This window comes from Trachemys scripta, chromosome 9 (assembly GCF_013100865.1).
Source record: "Trachemys scripta elegans isolate TJP31775 chromosome 9, CAS_Tse_1.0, whole genome shotgun sequence".
Lineage (NCBI taxonomy): Eukaryota > Metazoa > Chordata > Testudines > Emydidae > Trachemys > Trachemys scripta.
Window position 1 is genome coordinate 46,501,253 of NC_048306.1, and position 22,635 is coordinate 46,523,887.

The following is a 22,635-nucleotide window of genomic DNA, read 5'->3' on the forward strand; positions in this document are numbered from 1 at the left end:
AGCCACCCATGGAACAAGATCATATCTACATGATGCATCCAGCTTTGAGAGGCAGATAGTATAATTAAGCATGTATGTAGCCATTCCTCTCTTCTCGTTGTGGGGGAAAAAAGAGGACAAGGAGGGCTTCAGAGCCAAATTTAGGGCTCATGCAGCAGTTGTTATGTCCTGACACCCTGAGATATCAGAGAAAGTCACCCGTCAGCTACCAGAAGCCAGATGGGTTTCAGATCATGTAAACTACAAGGAGGTTTATTCTCTGTCAGTTGTCGTCAGCTGAGCAATCATGGGATAAGCCAGTGTGTGTGAATCAGCTCTTGTTTGCGGACCCATCCCTCCCGGGTAATTGCCTTCCTGCTAACTAGGATGCTTATTTTTAACAATCCCCTTTCATTCGGGTTAGCAAATCTGGTGCTCACAAGTGCAGAGAAACTGATGGCACCATCTAGAGGCAGGCTGGCCCTGTGCAAACACCCCTCCTCTACACATAGCTCTGTCAAAGACTCACCAGGCTGAGCCCCACAAACTCAGTCCAGCTGTGGCTCAACTTCCCCTTTGAAACCAGGCCTCTACTAGAGAAAGGCTTTGCAGCCTGCCAATGAAAAGTGCTATAGAAAAGCAAACTATCAACAGCATCCCTTGCACCCTCCCAAGCCAAGTGCTTGACAGCTCCTTGTATCACAGTGAAATAGACAAGATGGGCCTGCTGCGGTGGAGAGAGAGGAGAGAATCTTATCATGAAACCCAGGGTTTAGTGGGTTTCTTGACCTAATGTCTGTGAAAGCAAACACACTGTTAACTTGTCACAGGGCTTCAGTCCGTCAATTTGTCTTGGAAAGAGCAATATATGGCAAATCATGACATGTTATGCCCTGTCTTTCTTCTCTGTATGTTAATAAAACATTTTCATGTTTGATAGGGAAGACTCTGGCTGTCCCTTATCATTGGGCAGCAGCCCTGGGAAGTCTGCTAAATACTTAATAGAGGGTCAACTGGTTCCCGTGACTCTTGTGTTCATTTGGCGACTGCAGACATTGCACACACCCCTCTAAACACGCTCCCCTGGGCTAGCATCTTGGCAAATGTCAGCCATCAAAAGGATTAAGAATGGCTTCATTTATGATAAAATAAAGGCTGGAGGGCAGAAGATAAACTTTAGGCAACATTAGGCCACATTGCACTTGGTATATACTGCAATGGGCTTGCTGGGCTCAGGCTGCAGGGCCTGAAATAGCTGTGTGAGCGTTCTCACTAGGGTGAGGCACAGACTCAGAGAACCCCACCCCCTCACCAGGTCTCAGAACCTGGATTTCAGCCTGAGAGGGAATGCCTACACTGCTATTTTTAGCTCCACCCAAGACTTGTAAGCCTGAGTCTTGATCCAGGCTCTGAGATGGTGCTGCAGGTTTTTCTTTGCAGTGAAATCATACCCATGTAGTGGAGATCCTCTGCAGACAGTGTTACATTAGGTTACATGCAGGAGGTTTTCTCCAGACCTCTAAGAGCTAAAATCTTATTCTTTTTTATTTATGGAAAAGAAAACTTAATTTCTGCAGAAACTGCTGTGTGCACAGAGAAGTGCTGGACCTGCGGGCAGGCCTGCTACAGGCTCAGTCCATACACTGACTCTCCCTTAGATTGGAGCTGAAAACCCTGCTTCGATGGAAATGATTACAAAAACACAGTTTAAAGCTGTGCGGAAAGCCTTTTAGCCAGCCAGAGCCTGAGTTCAGCGTTGTCAGCTCCTCCTGCTGGCAATTCTAATGTCATGAGTTCCTCGCTCTTCCTTAACATTCAACTACTACTAATAGACTCATGGGCGGGGAGAGGTCACCAAGCCTGAATGTGAGGCGATGAGTCATCCCTGAGCTAGAGCCTGATGAAGCTGCATGTGGTGATGAGTCATCCCTGTGCTAGGCTCCTGCCAGTCCTCAAGCCAGGGGCTGGTCCAGTGATTCCCAGGGACCATCCCCATCACAATTTCTGCCAGTTTGAGCAGACTGACCCTGGTCAGGCTCAATGGCCAAGGTGGATTTCATAATGCCAGCTGGTACCCTCTACAAGCAAAATGACATTTCCAGGCTCCCCCACCACTGAGATAGCAGAGCTAGTTCAAGGTCTCCAGAATCAAGGGGCCCAGCTACAATGGGAAAACATCTTCCTAGGATCCCAGATCCCAGCAATCCCAGGCCCCCTTGTGCCGTCAGCGAAAAGAGCCCAAGATCTAGGCCCAAAGCTCCCATTACCAGAGAGCTGATGGGAACCATTGGAAGTTTCAGGGTTTCTCAAGCAATGTCACCTACTGTTCCTGGTGATGTTCTACCCAAAGAACCAAACCAGAGTAGGGATTGTCATCAGCTTATTGAGAGGCGAAGCATTGGATTGGGCATTGCCACTCCTTGGGGGCGGGGGACGGGACACAATTCTCAATGACTTTGATGAATTTGTGTCTTTTCACTCATGTTTGATGACCCAAACTCTGCCCGCTCTGCCGAAGTTGCCCTGCAGTTGAGACAAGGCCCCTGTTGCAGCCTACGCCACCCACTTCTGTCCCCAGGTAGCTGACAAAGCCTGGAATGAAGCAGTGCAGCTTTACCACTTCTGGCTAGGCTTGAAGGATGAGATTAAAAATGTGATATCTACCAATGTGATATAGTCCATCATGTGCCAGCAATGCCCCTCTGCCATGTACATTGGTCAAACCGGACAGTCTCTATGCAAAAGAATAAATGGACCCAAATCTGACATCAAGAATTATAACATTCAAAAACCAGTAGGAGAACAATCTCCCTGGACACTCAATAATAGACTTAAAAGTGGCATTTCTTCAACAACAAAAATTCAAAAACAGACTCCAACAACAAACTGCAGAACTGGAATTAATTTGCAAACTGAACACCATTAAATTAGGCCTGAATAAAGACTGAGAGTGGATGGGTCACTACAAAAACTAATTTCCCCCTGCTGATACTCACATCTTCTTATCAACTGTTTGAAATGGGCCACCTTAATTACATTGGCCTCATTAGCACTACAAAAGTGATTGTTGAGAATAGCCCACTTCCACCTTAATTGAATTGGCTCGTTAGCAGTGACCCCCCACTTGGTAAGGCAACTCTCATCTTTTCATATGCTGTGTATTTATACCGCCCTACTGTATTTTCCACTCCATGCATCTGATGAAGTGGGTTTTAGCCCACGAAAGCTTATGCCCAAATAAATTTGTTAGTCTCTAAGGTGCCACAAGGACTCCGCGTTCTTTTTATTAAAAATGAACTGGCCCAGGTCAACCCGCACCACTGCATTGTTCCCCTTCATTGACTTGTGTTGTGTATCCAAATTGACAATTGACTGTTCGATGCCAGGAAAGAAGGAAGGTGTGTGCTCAGCCCCACCTGGCCCTGCCCTATTCCTGTCCCCCTCCTCCTGCCCCCATGCAATCACTGGACCTGAACCCATGCAGGTAGACATAACATGAACATGACCTCAGATCAAGAGAAGGGATAGCATTTTCTCAATGGCCTATGCCTGTACAGTGGAGAACGAGGCCACTTTGCCATCAGGTGCTCCCTGAAGTCCTGTCCCATGGGTAGTCTGGGAAAACATGCAGATCCAGCCTCATGCGAGGGGACGTGGCTGGCCAGAACGACAGACCCTCTCTGCTACCTATCCTAACGGCCGCAGACAATGGCCAATCTCACTTTCTGATCAAGCTCCGACTTTGAGGCCTGTCTACACCCAAAGCAAGCTGCACACAGCTCGCACTGATAGATTCTGGAGCCTCTGGTAATTTCATGGACACTAAATTTGCTAAACAAACCACCTGCTGGTGCAAAGGAAGCTTATCCACAACTTGGTGGAGGCAATCAATGGCAGCTTGCTGTCCTCGAGCCTGGTCATCTCTGAGACACCCCTTCAAGTTGTAATTCAAGACCACACTACGTTGGGGAAGAGTCAGCATGGCTTTTGAAAGGGAAATCACGTCTCACCCATCTACTAGATTTCTTTGAGGGGGGCCACAAACGTGGACAAGGATGATCTAGTGGATATAGTGTATTCAGACTTCCAAAAAGCCTTTGACAAGATCCCTCACCAAAGGCTCTTAAGCAAAGTAAAACAGTCATGGCGTAAGAGGAAAGGTCCTCCCATGGAGCAGTTAGTGATTACAAGATAGGAAACAAAGGGTAGGAATGAATGTCAATTTTCACAGTGGAGAAAGGTAAATATTGGGGTCCCTGAAGGATCTGTACTGGCACCAGTTCTGTTCAAAGCACTTTCCAAAGGACGTCAGCATTATCATCCCATTTTACAGTTGGGTAAACTGAGGCACAGAGAGGGGAAGGGACTTGGCCAAGGTCAGCCAGCAGGTAAGTGGCAGGATAGAACCCAGGTCTGCTGAGTCACGGTCCAGTGTGCTCTCCCCTAGGCCACACTGCCTTTGGGGGCAAAGGACGTTAACTCTCCTGGGGGATGAGACAGAGACTGGAAGGCAGGCTCTTGGTGGGTAAAAGAAGGATCAGACTCTTCTGTTTTAAAATACATGGAGCTTGATTCTTCTCACCTTTACCATAGGTGAAAATGAGGATTTCAAACAGTGCAAAGGAGATCGGAATCAGGCGGACAGACTGGTAAATGGTTCAGCCTCCATATGGATTCTGTTACTGATTTGGAATCCAAACTGAATTGATTTATTGTAACGGAATCACATCTGTTCTCCTTGTACATTATACATAATGTATGCTGCTCGGGATAAGCCACGCCCCACGTGAAGCCTAATGATACGTTCTCTGCTGTTGTAATGAATGAGCAGAGTGCCCGTTTGATAATTAAACAAATGGGATCATGAAAAACCCACAACCGCTGGTGGTGGATTTTCCTTGTGCACCAAGAGCTCAATCAAGGGAATCGGACACAACTTCCCCCTTGCTTTCTGAACTGACCCTTTTTAAAAAACACGCACATGCTCACAAGAAAGGCGCAAACAGACACAAGGAGGGTGGGAACTGCACATTCATTGGACTGATGAAATCTTAATGCTCTTATTACTCTGGTCTTTGCAGCTACCCTTCCAACACCACGAAGTCATATTCAGTTTCTCCCAAGGGGTGGGTAAAAGGTTAGGTGGAAGTCATCAAGGCACCCCAAAAGTGGAAGAAGTGTGGAAATGTAAGAAGTTTAGAGAAATGGGATGAAAGATGAAAAATTAGCATCAGATTTCAAACACTGCAGAGGGTTGGAGGTGCTTTGATCTGGGGGATTTGTGCAGACTCAGATCCTGAAGTGAATTTGAGGTTGTGGAGATTTCTAAGGGTGAGAATGGAAGTGTAGTGGGGACTGCTGACCTGAGAAAATTTTGGGAAACCCCTTTCTTTTTCTGGCTCAGTGGCAGGTCTGAATGTAGTGAAAGGCAAGCAGGACTGAACCTTACAGCATTTATTAGAGAAATTACACAGTTTGCTTCAAGTTTGTCATAAAAAAATAAAACCTCTTTCAACAGGGGCATTAAACATAAATGAACAATATATACATGTCCATTCCGTACTCCAGCAGCTGCAGGGGCTAGTCCATTTCCGCCTCTCTTTGGGCCTTGTATTCCTTTACGCTCGCCTGCAAATGAGATCAAATGACCAATGTCAATGCTGTATGTTTGATTAATTAAAACACAGCCAGGCCCATGCCCACACCTGAGGAGCTTTGAGAGGCTCTCTGGTTCTGAACATACTGTCCCGGGCAGAGTAAGACAAGAAAAGTGCAACATTTTAATGTGACTGAGGCTCCTGCTTGAAAAGGCTGGAGGGTCTAGGAGGACCGAAGGGTGGGGAAGGAAACTCATGAGCTTTAGGTGCTCTGAGAAATGGTTGCATTTTATTTCTGATCACAGCCTTGGATCACTGTAAGGGAGGTGAGGCAGCGCCCCCAGGAGTAGCCCCGAGATCAGCCTGCCTATTGACACAGATGCTTTACGGATTACAGCAGCATGTTTGAAAGAGAACAAATTCAGGGCCCATTTTTGACCACACTGAGGTCACTGCCACTGCATCAGGCCCTTCCTTCAAAGAGCACAGGTCCACATTCATTAGGGTTGGGGGGAGCAGATTATTACACCAGCTTATTGCTGATTGATCCCAAACTTATTCTCGTAGCCCTGCTGCATCCAGGTTCCATATGCACCACTTACACCCAAACCACCCTTCACACTGGCATTCTTACATCCCTACCACACCAAATTGTCTCTATGATGCACTAGCTGCTCTCTGCCACAAACAGGATTACTGAGCCTCTGGTGGCTTTCCAAATCCTATCCCCCCGGTATGGTAGAAAAAAACACTTCTTCCAAGATGATGGGGAAACCCCTTGGATGAGGAATGCAGATTTGTGCATTCTCTGCGCTTCACTTTACACTGCAGTAAAATGTAACGAACAGGGTGAAATAGCAATATTTTGCATTTAACTTGTACAGCAACTTTCATCTGAGGATCCCAAAGCACTCTACAAACACTACTTGCTTCTCAGAACCTCCCTTTCAGAGGCAGGCGAAGTGTCATTTTAGAGATGGGGAAACCGAGTCACACAGAGGTGAAGTGACTTCTCCAAGGTCTCACAGTGATTCAGTGTCAGAGCGCCCAAGTCTGCTGACTCCCAGTTCTACTTCTCTAACTACTACAACTGGCTGCCTCCAAATATGTGCAGATCTTGCAAGAAGAGCGAGGGGGGGATCGGTTAACATCTGCAGCCATGGACATGTTAGTGCCTCTGTCATTCAATCAATGCAGCCAGCTATTTCTCTCCTTCACAGACCACAGAGAGGAGGAGCCCAGAGTCATTCTACCATGAAGCAGTTACCTCACCTCAAACTTGCTAAGCACGTGCTGGCAGACGTCCACCAGTTCTGTCAGTCCTCTCCGGAATGGCTCAATGGCCAGGATCCCCCCTTCAGAAAAGGAGAAGCATTCACAGAAAGCATGGCTGGCTCCAGTATTGGACATGGGGCCCTTCCCCTCCTAACCCAGCTCAGTAGTGACCAACCATCATACACCTCTTTGGCAGCCCCTGTGATGAGGTGAGGATCTTAGGCCAGCAGCCGCGTCATGCTCCCTCCCACTCCCATCAGCAGTCTGAGAAGATCATACAAGGACTGAATGGAGGCTTGAAATGGTGTCTCAGAGCCCCAAGTCCAGGCTGAAGCCCTTTGGCAGGGGACAGCGTAGGGGAAGCTTGCCCTGCAGTTTGTGCTGTGGACAGACATCGGGCTCCACTCTCCCGGGCTAGCAATCCAGCACTTTGCAGTAATTTTTCAAAAAATTAAAAAGTCATGTAGCACAACTTGGCCATTTCCAGTGGCTCTGCTCTTCTACGCAACCAACACTCAAGGCCTACAGGAGAGGGGACCTGTGAGCTGGGAACCAAATTAGAGGCTCTGGCTGGGTTCTACAAACTATTCAGAGGGAAAATTGTGAGGTAGGTATGGAAATGGAGCCGCTCATCAGCCTTGCTCTTGCAATGGCAGATACAATCCCAGGCGAGTCCTGCAGGCTGCCCTTTGGTGTGGACATCAGGATAGGATGGGGGGAATTCAGAGTATGGCACCTGGAGGGCACCCTGCTGCATAGAGCACTTGCGGTGCTATTCACCCCAGGAATTAGCAATATCTGCCCATTAAGCAGTGTAACAGACTTGATCTGTTGTTTAGTGTGTAATGTAACAAGTTTTGTGTGAAGATCTAACTTGGAGGGGGCACCCGGGAGCGAACTAGGGGGTGATGCTAGGTGGATGCCCAGGACTGAGTGAGGCTTTGGGACCACAACTCCCCAGGCTTGCTGATTACTACAGAGGCCACGTCTGGGCTCTGCAGTGGGGGATGATGGAGACCAGCTCTATCATTGCTACTCAAGCTGCACTGATCATGGATGGTGATTGCAACTGCCCTGTAGAATGCTGGAACCAACGACACACAGAGGGAGGGAGAAAGACTTCATGGGCTGGCAGATCCATGGTTTCAGGGCCTGACATGGCAAGGGACAGCTGACCAGGGAAGCCCAGCTGCATTCCTACCTCTGGTCTGGATCCGGAAGTTGATTTTGCTTTCAGATGGGTGGGTGATGCTGTAACCACAAAACTCCACTTCAGAGCTACAGGAGAAACAGAAGCAGGAAGCACAGGTGGGCTCTCAGAATCAGCAGAAAGCCAACTACAGAGACACTCATGTTTAGGAAGCCTCTGAAGCAAGCAGACCTGCGATGCATCTTGGTCTCATGTGTTTCAAAAGCAATCACTTCCCATCACCCACAGCTCTCTGAGAAAAGCGTGCAGAGGAAAAGGTGTGCTTCTGTGGGGTGGGCTGGATCCTAAAGTGGGCAGGGTATGGAACAAGATAAACATCCCCTGCCTTTTCTATGTTGTGGATGGATTTCACGCCTGCCCAGACCCAAACTTGAGACCAGTCAAGTGATTGCCCTGGCTTTAGCAGCTGAAAGAAAGCATGGCCTAACGGTTACAGCACTGGTTTGCTGATGGCGATTTATCATGAGCAGCTTACAAGACTATCACAATTTGTCTTTGAAATTATCAAATGAAAAGCCCTCTTCCTGAATACTTCTAGAGCTGGAACTCATGACAAGAAGTTCCTCATAAATATTCACTACTGGATAGTTTGGATAGGGTCATGTAAGTCAGGAGATACTATTCTTTTGACTGCATGAGCATACGAATCAGGCTCCCAGTGCGAATATTTGTGTTTGCAAGTTCAAAATAAGATTCTCTAATACTCACTTGAACACTGGCTGTTTCCACTCTCAGGCCTGACAGTAAACTTGTTCCCAAAGGGGCAGAGATGCAGTCAAAGTACATTTGTTTAAAGAACTCAAGTATGGACATTTGCAATATTCATCTGGCTTCAGAAGTGCCAGATGTGCTAGATCAGAAGTCTAGGGACAGCAAACATAGCCCTGAGGTGGTACCAGTTATCACAGGGACTCCACTTACTTTTTCATGATCATGTAACGGAGGGAGTTGCCAAATGTGTGGTCCTCGTCATGTAACACAAATGTGACGCAGTTTCCATCTGTCCCATCTGCCTGGACCTGCCAGAGACAGGAAAGCAAGAGGAGCACAAGAATATGGTTATATATCCAGACTAATTAAACTCCTCCTGAAGTAATTAAGGCCAGGCCTAAACTAGAAAAATGACTCACTTTTGATGACTGGTGTCAGCAACAGGTTCACCCACCCATGGTATGACTGTAAGCATAGACCTGGACAACTATGTTCATCATTGTTCATCTATGTTCATCACTGAGTTAGAAAACAGTGGTTGAGATTTGCCAAGAGCTTGTTTTTGGAGAAACGCCACAGCTGGAGTATGGGCCTACCACATAAATCTGGTGTGAAAAAAAATATAAAGCCAGAGCCTTCCTCTTAGAACCCAGGGATTTCTAGGCTGCCAGACAGATGAAGGCTAGATATACTGCACGATAAAAAAGCTGGGAATTATTATTATATGCACAGTCAAAGGGTTAGTGTTATCTTAGGTTCTGATCCTTCCATTCCTTGCATACCCAAAGGTCCCAGCATTCAAAGGGAATTTTGGGAGCATGAGTACAGGATCCCACCCTCAACGACCTTTAATACCAAGCCGTTCTTGGATCTCATTCACCGGGAGTCACATTCCAGACCCAACAATAGACTCATAGACTTTAAGGTGAGAAGGGACCATTATGATCTTCTAGTCTGACCTCCTGCATAATGCAGGCCACAGAATCTCACCCACCCACTCCTGTAACAAGCCCCTGCCCTATGTCTGAGCTATTGAAGTCCTCAACTTGTGGTTTAAAGACTTCAAGGTGCAGAGAATCCTCCAGCAAGTGACCTGTGCCCCACGCTGCAAAGAAAGGCGAAAAAACCCCAGGCCCTCTGCCAATCTGCCCTGGAGGAAAATTCCTTCCTGACCCCAAATATGGGCAAGACTCATCAGCCAGACACCCAGGAAAGAATTCTCTGTAGTAACTCAGATCCCACCCTGTCTAGTGTCCCATCACAGACCATTGGGCATATTTACCACTAATAGTCAAAGATCAATTAATTGCCAAAATTAGGCTATCCCATCGTATCCCTTCTATAAATTTATCAAGCTTAGTCTTGAAGCCAGATATGCCTTTTGCCTCCACTGCTCCCCTTGTAAGGCTATTCCAGAACTTCGCTCCTCTGATGGTTAGGAACCTTTGCCTAATTTCAAGTCTAAACTTCCTGATGGCCAGTTTATATCCATTTGTTCTTGTATCAACATTGGTACTGAGCTTAAATAATTCCTCTCACTCCCTGATATTTATCCCTCTGATATATTTATAGAGAGCAATCATATCTCACCTCAGCCTTCTTTTGGTTGGGTTAAACAAGCCAAGCTCTTTGAGTCTCCTTTCATAAGACAGGTTTTCCATTCCTCGGATCATCCTAGTAGCCCTTCTCTGTACCTGTTCCAGTTTGAATTCATCCTTCTTAAACATGGGAGACCAGAACTGCACACAATATTCCAAATGAGATCTAACCAGTGCCTTGTATAATGGTACTAACACCTCCTTATCTCTACTGGAAATACCTCGCCTGATGCATCCCAAGACCGCATTAGCTTTTTTCACAGCCATATCACACAGGCGGCTCATAGTTATCCTGTGATCAACCAATACTCCAAGGTCCTTCTCCTCCTCTGATACTTCCAACTGATGTGTCCCCAGTTTATAACAAGAATTCTTGTTATTAATCCCTAAAAGCACAACCTTGCACTTTTCACTATTAAATTTCATCCTATTACTATTTTTCCAGTTTACAAGGTCATCCAGATCTTCCTGTATGATATCCCAGTCCCTCTCTGTATTGGCAATACCTCCCCAGCTTTGTCTCATCCGCAAATTTTATTAGCACATTCCCACTTTTTGTGCCAAGGTCAGTAATACAAAGATTAAATAACTGTGAGTCTGTGGAAACTGGCACCTAGAGTGTAACCAAGACTCTGCTTTTTTTCACTCCAGAGAAGGGGGAAATAGTCCCAGCATCTATTGTTGCTGGAGGAGTCGTAGGGATACCAGTTGGGATCCATTGTGGGGAGAAAAAGGAGAATATCTAGGAATAATGGGATGAAATAAAAAGAAATAAGCAATGAGGTGAGACAGCAGGAAAAGCTTCCTAAAGGAGAAAGTTTGTTGTGAGGAGTCAGGCCAAGTGTATACTTACAAGCGTACAGCAGCACCGCTGCACCAATACAGCTGTGCCGCTGTTAGAGCGCTTGTGTAGAATCATAGAATCATAGAATATCAGAGTTGGAAGGGACTTCAAGAGGTCATCTAGTCCAACCCCCTGCTCAAAGCAGGACCAATTCCCAGCTAAATCATCCCAGCCAGGGCTTTGTCAAGCCGGGCCTTAAAAACCTCCAAGGAAGGAGACTCCACCACCTCCCTAGGTAACGCATTCCAGTGTTTCACCACCCTCCTAGTGAAATAGTTTTTCCTGATATCCAACCTGGACCTCCCCCACTGCAACTTGAGACCATTGCTCCTTGTTCTGTCATCTGCTACCACTGAGAACAGCCGAGCTCCATCCTCTTTGGAACCCCCCTTCAGGTAGTTGAAGGCTGCTATCAAATCCCCCCTCATTCTTCTCTTCTGGAGACTAAACAATCCCAGTTCCCTCAGCCTCTCCTCATAAGTCATGTGCTCCAGACCCCTAATCATTTTTGTTGCCCTCCGCTGGACTCTTTCCAATTTGTAGCCATGTTATGCTGATGGGAGAGGTCTCTCCCATCAACAATGAGCAGCAGTAGCCAGCAGGAGAGCTGGCGGCCACTTCTGGGACCGCGCAGAGCCAGGGAGCCTGCCTTAGCCCCAGGCCCTGCTGCGCCACTTACTGGACTTTTAACTTTTACAACAGGCTACATAAAAAACACTAGCAAAGTCAGTACAAACTGAAATGACTTGTTTATACTGCTCTATATACTATACACTGAAATGTAAGTACAATATTTATATTCCAATTGATTCATTTTATAATTATATGGTATAAATGAGAAAGTCAGCAATTTTTCAGTAACAAGTGTGCTGTGACACTTCTGTATTTTTAGGTCTAGTTTTGTAAGCAGGTAATTTTTAAATCATCAATTTGGTTTTCTCTGCACTGATTTCCATGTCATATTTTGTGGAGGTTTCATCCAATCATTTCACAAGGTTGGCAAGTTCATCTTCGCTGCCTGCCAGGCCATCAATGTCATCAGCAAACCGAAGATTTCAGATTGTTCGCCCCCCAGTGCTGACTGTGCATATGTGATCTTCTAGGGCATCAGTCATTACGCGCTCCAAGTAGATGTTGAACAGTGTGGGTGAAAGAAGGCAGCCTTGGTGCGAAACCACTCTCCTATTGTGACATTGATGAGAACTGCACTACTGGCCTTGGCATATAGTTGTTTAATGGTAAGAATAAACTTACAACCAACATTGTACTTCTTCATAGTTGCCCAGAGAGCTTCGGAAGTGCCATACTCTGTCAAATACCTTCTCGAAGTCAACAAAGACGTGGCAGATGTCCTGCTGGTGTTGTAAGTACTTCTCACATAGAACATGAAGGTTGAAAATCTATTCTGTGGTACTTCTTCCAGCACGAAAGCCAGCCTGTTCTTCAGCAATGATATTCTCAGCTTGTGGCTTCAATCTGTTCAATATGACTTTCAACATCACTTTGCTGGGATGGCTAATTAAACTTATGGTCCGATAATTTTGACACAATTGCAGGTTGCCTTTCTTTGGCAGAGTGACTGTGTCCACGTGGAGGGCCACTCACCGGTCTGCCAGATCCTCTTGCAGAGCTTGGTGAGTACATCTATTACTATTTCTCCTCTGAATTTCATCAATTCGGCTGGGTTGTTGTCAATACCTGTAGCCTTTCCATTCTTGAGTGATTTCACAGCTGTCTCCACTTCTTCACGTACTATTGGAAAGTCATCCTCCTCTGTTGAATCTGGGCTGTCTAAGCTGATGACAAACAAATGTGATGGGATCAGCTCACATATCACTGTCAGTGGACTAGAGCTGGAGACTGTAAAACAGTTCAAGTATTTGGGGGCAATCATCCTCATAAGTCATGTGCTCCAGGCCCCTAATCATTTTTGTTGCCCTCGGCTGGACTCTTTCCAATTTTTCCACATTCTTCTTGTAGTGTGGGGCCCAAAACTGGACACAGTACTCCAGATGAGGCCTCACCAACGCCGAATAGAGGGGAATGATCACATCCCTCGATTTGCTGGCAATGCCCCTACTTATACAGCCCAAAATGCCGTTAGCCTTCTTGACAACAAGGGCACACTGTCGACTCATATCCAGCTTCTCATCCACTGTAACCCCTAGGTTCTTTTCTGCAGAACTGCTACCTAGCCATTCAGTCCCTAGTCTGTAGCAGTGCATGGGATTCTTCCGTCCTAAGTGCAGGACTCTGCACTTGTCCTTGTTGAACCTCATCAGGTTTCTTTTGGCCCAATCCTCTAATTTGTCTAGGTCCTTCTGTATCCTATCCCTACCCTCCAGCGTATCTACCACTCCTCCCAGTTTAGTGTCATCTGCAAACTTGCTGAGCATGCAGTCCACGCCATCCTCCAGATCATTAATGAAGATATTGAACAAAATCTAGGGGGGAGGAATAGCTCAGTGGTTTGAGCATTGGCCTGCTAAACCCAGCGTTGTGAGTTCAGTCCTTGAGGGGAGCCACCTAGGGATCTGGGACAAAATCAGTACTTGGTCCTGCTAGTGAAGGCAGGGGGCTGGACTCGATGACCTTTCAGGATCTCTTCCAGTTCTAAGAGATATCCTATCTCCATTAATTTATTTATTTAATTTAAAACCGGCCCCAGGACCGACCCAGCTTTCTATCCACTTTATAGTCCATTCATCCAGCCCATACTTTAACTTGCCAGCAAGAATACTGTGGGAGACCCTATCAAAAGCTTTGCTAAAGTCAAAGAATAACACATCCAGTGCTTTCCCCTCATCCACAGACCCAGTTAGCTCCTCATAGAAGGCAATTAGGTTAGTCAGGCATGACTTGCCCTTGGTGAATCCATGCTGACTGTTCCTGATCACTTTCTTCTCCTCTAAGTGCTTCAGAATTGATTCCTTGAGGACCTGCTCCATGATTTTTCCAGGGACTGAGGTGAGGCTGACTGGCCTGTAGTTCCCCGGATCCTCCTTTTTCCAGTCATTTGGGACCTCCCCCAGTCACCATGAGTTTTCAAAGATAATGACCAGTGGCTCTGCAATCACATCCGCCAACTCCTGTAGCACCCTCAGATGCAGCGCATCCAGCCCCATGGATTTGTGCTCATCCAGTTTTTCTAACTAGTCCTGAACCACTTCTTTCTTCACAGAGGGCTGGTCACCTCCTCCCCATGTTGTGCTGCCCAGTAAAGCAGTCTCGGAGCTGACCTTGTTCGTGAAGACAGAGGCAAAAAAAGCATTGAGTACATTAGCTTTTTCCACATCCTCTGTCACTAGGTTGCCTCCCTCATTCAGTAAGGTGCCCACACTTTCCTTGACTTTCTTCTTGTTGCTAACATACCTGAAGGAACCCTTCTTGTTACTCTAAACATCTCTTGCTAGCTGCAACTCCAAGTGTGTTTTGGCCTTCCTGATTTCACTCCTGCATGCCTGAGCAATATTTTTATACTCCTCCCTGGTCATTTGTCCAATCTTCCACTTCTTGTAAGCTTCATTTTTGTGTTTAAGATCAGCAAGGATTTCACTGTTAAGCCAAGCTGGTCGCCTGCCATATTTACTATTCTTTCTACATATCAGGATGGTTTGTATCTGCAACCTCAATAAGGATTCTTTAAAATACAGCCAGCTTTCCTGGACTCCTTTCCCCCTCATGTTAGTCTCCCAGGGGATCCTACCCATCAGTTCCCTGAGGGAGTCAAAGTCTGCTTTTCTGAAGTCCAGGGTCCGTATTCTGCTCTTATGTCCATTTCTGAAAATGCCACTTTTGTCTCCTCTCAATTTCTACCTCCCTCCGCTGTTGGCTTGGGTTTTAACTTCATACCTGTGTCATTTAGCTCCATGAAATATGTTATACAAAATAAAGTGGCATCACATCCTGTGGTGCTGACAAGCATTAGATAGAGCTACTGATGTTTCTCTAAAGATCAGGGGTGAACTCTGAACTCAAAAACATCCTCCATTACCTTGTGACTAACAACCTAAAACAGCTATGTTCCTAGGTTCAAGAATTCTCTGTGCAAACATCCCACACTGCTGCCTGGGGAGGAGGGAAGCCCACTACAGAATCAATACTTACTAGGGCTGTCGATTAATCGGAGTTAATGCACGCGATTAAATAAAAAAAAATATTCGCAATTAAAAAAATTAATTGAAATTAATAGCAGTTTTAATTGCACTGTTTAATAAATTTCAATTGGTATTTTATTAAGATTTTGATTTTTGTACATTTTATACATTTTGTACATTATATTGCATTCTGTGTAACTGTTATCAACGTGTATATTTTTGATTACACTGGTCTACAATTTTTGAGAAGTCGTCTGCTTCAGAGATAAAATGTGCTATTTATTATGTATTTTGATGTGCTGAATTCAAATATGACAATTAAAACAACTGATTGGCTACTGTTTCTAAGATATTTAAGTTTTTACATTTTATGTCTATGTATATTGTGCAGATAGAGTTTTAATCATAAATTGTAAACCTAGGTCTTTTCATGTGTTTATGGTTGCTTTACATGATAATATTTCACCTGTCCTGTTTATGTAACACTTTAAAAATCAGCAAAAGGGTTATATAAATAAAATTTATTATGAAACAAAAGGCAAAAAACTATTCTGTACATAGTTTAGTCCTATTCAGTGTCTACTCGGCGCTTCTTGGCTTGTCTCTTGTATTCATTAAATGGAGCATCTCTTGTCACTGTCCAGCAATAGTCTGCAAGCATTGATGGGCTCCATTTGCCCTGATAGCGTTTCTCCATTGTTGCAATGTCCTGGTGAAATCGCTCGCCGTGCTCGTCGCTCACTGCTCCGCAGTTCGGTGGAAAAAAAATCTAGATGAGAGTGCAAAAAATGTATCTTTAGTGACATGTTGCAACCAAGGCTTTTGTATGCCTTGAGGAGGTTTTCCACCAACAACCTGTAGTTGTCTGCCTTGTTGTTTCCGAGAAAATGTATTGCCACTAACTGGAAGGCTTTCCATGTCATCTTTTCCTTGCCACATAGTGCATAGTCAAATGCATCATCTCGAAGAAGTTCACAAATCTGAGAACCAACAAAGACACCTTCCTTTACTTTAGCTTCACTTAACCTTGGACATTTTCCACGGAGGTACTTGAAATAATGACAGGAATCCCCCAATTGTCTGTACGAGTGTATGTGTGAGATGTCCCCTAGAGTAATCCCAGCAGAGACAAACCCACAGTCCCTTTGCAGCAGGCCCAGAAATGCAGTGAGTGTTCTCCTGAGATCATTATCCACACAAGCTCAGCTTATGCTCCTTCAGTAAATGCAGAGGCTGCAAGTGAATGTAGAGGCAAACTCAACCAGTATGACACTGGCTAGCTGTAGATGTCCTGATTGAGCAACAACAGTCACAGATAAAGTAATTACCCTGACATTTGGGATGGGGAGACTGAACAGGTAATTCACATTAATTAGGACATATCATTTTCTTGTTGCTTCCAGCTTCCAATCTCCAGCTGTTCAGTCTAGAAACAGCTTGTTCACACAGTCCCTACATTCATATTTTTTTGAGATATGCATATTTTTCTCTGTTTTCCACACCACTGTGAAGGACACCAGCTTCTTGCTCCACAAGGACCCCACGCTTTTCTAATGCAGAAGTTTCACAAGGGAATTTGTTTCTTCACACTCTAATTCTGCTGGCTAATCCCAGGGACACATTGCAGGCCAAAATAACCTTCCTTCTTTGGCAGGTCTAGCTCCCCATTTAGAGACAGCAGCATTACTATTGAGGACCAACAAAGACACCTTCCTTTACTTTAGCTTCACTTAACCTTGGAAATTTTCCACGGAGGTTCTTGAAAGCTGCTTGTGTTTTGTCAATGGCCTTGACAAAGTCCTTCATCAGACCCACCTTGATGTGTAAGGGTGGTACCAAAATCTTCCTTGATTCAACAAGTGGTGGATGCTGAACACTTTTCCTCCCAGGCGCCAATGACTGTCAGAGTGGCCAATCTTTCTTGACGTAGTGGGAATCTCTTGCACGACTATCCCATTCGCAGAGAAAACAGCAGTACTTTGTGTATCCAGTCTGCAGACCAAGCAAGAGAACAACAACCTTCAAATCGCCACAAAGCTGCCACTGATGTTGGTCATAGTTTATGCACCTCAAAAGTTGTTTCATGTTGTCATAGATTTCCTTCATATGGACTGCATGACCAACTGGAATTGATGGCAAAACATTGCCATTATGCAGTAAAACAGCTTTAAGACTCGTCTTCGATGAATCAATGAACAGTCTCCACTCATCTGGATCGTGAACCATGTTGAGGGCTGCCATCACACCATCGTTGTTGTTGCAGGCTACAAGATCACCTTCCATGAAGAAGAATGGGACAAGATCCTTTTGACAGTCACAGAACATGGAAACCCTAACATCACCTGCCAGGAGATTCCACTGCTGTAGCCTGGAGCCCAACAGCTCTGCCTTACTCTTGGGTAGTTCCAAATCCCTGACAAGGTCATTCAGTTCACCTTGTGTTATGAGGTGTGGTTCAGAGGAGGAGGATGGGAGAAAATGTGGGTCCTGTGACATTGATGGTTCAGGACCAGAAGTTTCATCCTCTTCCTCGTCTGACTCAAGTGAGAATGATTCTGGTGCATCAGGAACCGGCAGTCCTTCTCCGTGGGGTACTGGGTGTATAGTTGATGGAATGTTTGGATAATGCACAGTCCACTTTTTCTTCTTTGACACACCTTTCCCAACTGGAGGCACCATGCAGAAGTAACAATTGCTGGTATGATCTGTTGGCTCTCTCCAAATCATTGGCACTGCAAAAGGCATAGATTTCCTTTTCCTGTTCAACCACTGGTGAAGATTTGTTGCACAAGTGTTGTAGCATATGTGTGGGGACCACCTCTTGTCCTGATCTCCAATTTTGCAGCCAAAATAAAGGTGATGGGCTTTCTTAACCATTGTGGTTATACTGCACTTTTGTGATGCAAAAGTCACTTCACCACAAACATAGCAGAAGTTATCTGCACTGTTCACACAAGTATGAGGCATCTCTGCTCGCTTTGGCTAAACAGAAATGTGTCCCTTTGCAAAATCAAACACTGACAAAGAAGAGAGTATGACACTGTATGATTTCTAGAGCTGATATAGGGCAATTTGTTCAGCAGAGTGATGTAAGCTTCGTTATGATTGCATCACCCATGACTTCTAGGAATAACATGATGCAATTCATATCATGTATGATGCAATACCAGCTTCAGATTGCATCATTCATTGTTTTGCCTAAAAAGCAAGTACTGTCCAAACCCAGTCATAGATTTATTCATAGATCCAGTCAAAGATGTATTTTAGTCATTTCTGGTTTAAATTGAGATCCCTTCACTTATCCTCCGCCATTCCCAAGTCAAGGGTCGTATATACTGACCCAATAGCATATCTTGAAAACTAGAACCAATCAACAATTTTAAGCATCATTTTCATTCTCAGTGGCCCAGAATTAGTAAAGTTTGACTACATTTATTTCAGAAGCATTTTGGCTGTAGAGCAGTGTTATAAATATCTACACTGTAAAAATGATAAACAAAAGAAACAGTATTTTTCAATTCACCTCATACAAGTACTGTAGTGCAATCTCTGTCGTGAAAATGCAACTTACAAATGTACATTTTTTGTTACATAACTGCACTCAAAAACAAAACAATGTAAAACTTCAGAGCCTACAAGTCCACTCAATCCTACTTCTTTTTTAGCCAATCACAAGCAGACAAATAAGTTTGTTTACATTTACAGGAGATAATGCTGCCCTCTTCTTATTTACAATGTCATCCGAAAGTGAGAACAGGCATTTGCTTGGCACTTTTGTAGCCGGCATTGCAAGGTATTTACGTGCCAGATCTGCTAAACAGAAGTCTTAAAAGAGTAACACTCTGATGCGGAAACTACAGAACCTGAACCACCAAAACCAAAAACAACCTTCTGCTGGTGGCATCTGACTCAGATAATGAAAATGAACATTCATCGGTCCATATTGTTTTGGATTGTTATCGAGCAGAACCCGTCATCAGCACAGATCCATGTCCCCTCGAACGGTGGTTGAAACATGAAGGGACATACGAATCATTAGTGCGTCTGCACGTAAATATCTTGCAATGCCGGCTACAACAGTGCCATGTGAACGCCTGTTCTCACTTTCAGGTGACATTGTAAACAAGAAACATTATCTCCTGCAAATGTAAACAAACTTGTTCGTCTTAGCGATGGGCTGAACAAGAAGTATGACTGAGTGGACCTGCAGCCTCTAAAATTTTACATTGTTTTATTTTTGAATGCAGGTTTTTTTTTTACATAATTCTACATTTGTAAGTTCAACTTCCATGATACAGGAATTGCATTACAGTACTTGTATTAGGCAAATTGAAAAATACCTTTTTTCTTTTGCTTTTTACAGTGCAAATACTTGTAATAAAAAATAAATATAAAGGGAGGAATGTACACTTTGTATTCTGTGTTGTAATTGAAATCAATATATTTGAAAATGTAGAAAACATCCAAAAATATTTAAATAAACGGTATTATATTAATTTTTTAATCGCGCAATTAATTGCAATTAAATTTTTTAATCACTTGACAGCCCTAGTACTTACCCCTTCTATCTATCTCAGGCATTATACAGACCTCTCACTGCAGCATCTGAGCACCTTACAGTCTTTAATATAGTTATGCTCCCAACGCCCTGGGAAGTAAGGCAGTGCTATTATCCTTATTGTACAGATGGGGAATTGTGGTCCAGAGAGATTAAGCAACTGGCCCAAGGTTATACAGGGAGTCTGTAAAAGAGCAGGGAACTGAACTTCGTTTGCCCAAATCCTAGGCGGGTGCTCTAACCACCATCCCTCCTCAGACATCCCTTAGACTGCATAGCCCACCTGCCATATAGATGGTCCACTGGATTCAAGCTCTGTATCTCAAGAGAGGGCAAGTGAAGGGGCAAATAATGGCTGTTTGCCATAGCACTACCTAACCCCAAATAAAACCAATCCAGGGCCTCACCCAGTATACAACTTCATACTGACCATCTCTCTGTTCAGCCTGACCTGGTTCCCTGCCTGTTCTGTGAAACAATGAGAGCAGCAGGGGAGCTCTGGCATCACAACTCCTGAAGAAGCCACACTGCCAGGAAGCAGGGCTGTGGAGATGGCAGAAGGGAGTGACTTCTGTGCCAATGGCAGCTGTCTCCAGCAGCTCTCCTATGACCTATACATTCATCAAGGACCTATGGATTTTTGGAGATGGGGACCTCCTGCCGCTTCTGTGAATCCCCGATAGAAAGATTACTTCCCCGATGTCTGATTAACCCTTGCAGGAAAACACTGAGCCCAATTCACTGCTATGCAAGATGGGAGAGCCCATTATTAAATAACCTTCTCTTTGTTAAGATCAAGCACCTTGTGTCTATCACTGTAAGGCAGGTTTTCTAATCCTTTAATCATTCACATGGCTCTTCGCTGAACGCTCTTCAATTTATTAACATCCTTCTTGACTCCCTTTCTCCAAACCACACTGCAAATCAAGCATAAAATGTTCTTAAAATGTTTTTAATTATAAACAACATATCTGCTGTTACCAACAGCCAATACTTAGAACTAAATTATACAGAGGAAGTTTGCAGCATTAATTGTAATGGATGCTCAAGCTGAATGTAGAGAGATGAAAACTCTGAATGGGATTGGCTGAAGATCAGTAACAGGTTGGTGGCTCCTCTACTGCTCTGTAGCTATGCCACATCTTATCTTCTTCTGAAGGATACTCTTGCTTTCTGGCCTCAGTTGCAGGGCACGATTAGCTATTTTTTAACAGAGCGGTGGGCTGTGGAGGCAAAAGGTCCTAGCAAAACCAAAAGTGTGGCCTTACACTGAAGGAGACTTGAAATCTTATTACTACTGAACATTTAAATTGCAGTAGTGCCTAGCTTTGACCAAGCTAGGATCCATTGTGCTAGGTACTGTACAAATATAGTATGACTGGCAATCCGGGCCCTGCTCATCAAAGGGATTTAGGCATCTAATTCCCAATGGGAGATCAATGGGAGTTAGGTGCCTAAATAGCTTTGGGGATCTGCGCCTTACAGGCTAGAAGAAAAGACAACAGGTGATGAGACAACTAAGTAGGTGGGGAAGGGGGGGGAACAGCGTTTCCAACTGTCTAGAATCACAAGTGTTTTTCTTAAAGCCCCAGCTTCTAGATTCACATGATTTTGTGAGAACCTGTTTTCATTTCCAAAGAAAAGTAAAGTTTCTAGTGCTCATGGCAGTAGAGAAAGCTTGAAAACGTGAGCCTCAAAAAAGGCTCAAAACCCAGAAAGAAAATAAAAAGAACCCACATTTTCTAGATTTTAAAATCTCATGATTTTGGGGAGGAGCTCAACTCATGTTTGAAGGGTTGGGGGTGGCAGTACTGGGGTATGGAGGCTGGGGGGACACAAATAAAACAGCATTTTAGCACAGATCTGGGTGTAAGTCCCAGTTTTGCCACAGGCTCCCTGGGGCAATCATCACTCACTCCAGTGCCTCAGACCCAGCCCCCATCTGCAGAACAGAGACAACGCGCCTTTTCTCTCTGAATCCAGGAACGTAGGTGGGCTCTCAGATATTCCAGCCATGGGAGCCAGATAAAGATCGAGCTAGGCAGAAAACAGAGCCACCCATGAAAGCAGTCCCAGGCCCACGGAAGCTGAGGGATTTGGGAACAGCACACCCTGTGGGCTACATACGGGAAATAGTGGGTCACCACGTGGCTCTTCTGCCACAAGCCTAAGCCCCCCAGCCTGCCTCCCTAATGCTCTTAGCATCCAGCCAGGAAGCACAGCAGAACCAGGAAACCCAGGGAGCCCTGGCCTCTCAGACACTCACCATCTCAAGCACCGGCTTCCTCTCCACCTCTTCAGCCATTGCTGCCTGGGAGGAATTCCCTTCCTTCTCCTCCTCCGACACTGCTAAGGGATTCTGGGAGTTGTAGTCCAACCCTAGTGAAGTGGGCAAACAAGGAAGATTTTGGTGTGCTCTGAAATCACTTTCCCGGCATTGCCAAATTGGAGTCGCTCTATATTTGTTGTGTTTCTTAAAGCCCGCAGCTCCTGGGGTCCCGTGATTGCCTGAGAATTTCAGCTTTCAGTGTTTTTTAAATAAGTTTCTAGCCCTCTGTTGAAGAGAAAAGCTTGGAAATGTGACCTGAGTGCAGCCTAAAGGTTCAAAACTCAGTAATGTGTTAATAAAAATTAGTCAAGGCCCTAAAATCATGAGATTGGCTTAAAAAATCAGTTGGGTTTCTTTTTGTTTGCGTTCTGGTGCTGGTACATGTATGGTTCATGCTTGCAAGCACTTCTCTGCAGCCAAGAGGACCAGAAATTTAC

The 22,635-nt window shown here is 44.9% G+C and overlaps 1 protein-coding gene across 4 annotated transcripts; it reads right to left on the bottom strand.

Annotated features, from left to right (window-relative positions):
• Nucleotides 1-5,418: 5,418 nt before the first annotated feature.
• Nucleotides 5,419-22,205, bottom strand: LOC117883271 (DNA-directed RNA polymerases I and III subunit RPAC2-like). 4 transcript variants are annotated; one of them, XM_034782433.1, is made up of 6 exons: nucleotides 22,136-22,205; nucleotides 20,672-20,786; nucleotides 8,983-9,080; nucleotides 8,053-8,129; nucleotides 6,849-6,931; nucleotides 5,419-5,607 (listed from the first exon to the last, which is right to left on the bottom strand). In XM_034782433.1, the coding sequence occupies exons 2-6, from the start codon at nucleotides 20,714-20,716 to the stop codon at nucleotides 5,560-5,562; spliced, it is 351 nt and encodes a 116-aa protein (XP_034638324.1). In that variant the 5' UTR covers nucleotides 20,717-20,786; nucleotides 22,136-22,205; the 3' UTR covers nucleotides 5,419-5,559. The 4 variants fall into 4 exon arrangements, with proteins under 4 accessions (XP_034638324.1, XP_034638325.1, XP_034638322.1 ...); XM_034782434.1 differs by having other exon boundaries at nucleotides 5,419-5,602; nucleotides 6,844-6,931; XM_034782431.1 differs by having other exon boundaries at nucleotides 6,849-6,934.
• Between the last annotated feature and the right edge of the window lie 430 nt (nucleotides 22,206-22,635).

Excerpts from the sequence above, each read along its gene's own strand:
- LOC117883271 (XM_034782431.1), bottom strand. The coding sequence starts at position 20,716 with ATGATTAAAGGATTAGAAAACCTGCCTTACAGTGATAGACACAAG. Across the intron at positions 9,081-20,671 it reads CTTACAGTGATAGACACAAG|GTCCAGGCAGATGGGACAGA; the intron begins GTGCTTGATCTT and ends TGTCTCTGGCAG. Across the intron at positions 6,935-8,052 it reads CTTCCGGATCCAGACCAGAG|AAGGGGGGATCCTGGCCATT; the intron begins GTAGGAATGCAG and ends TCTCCTTTTCTG.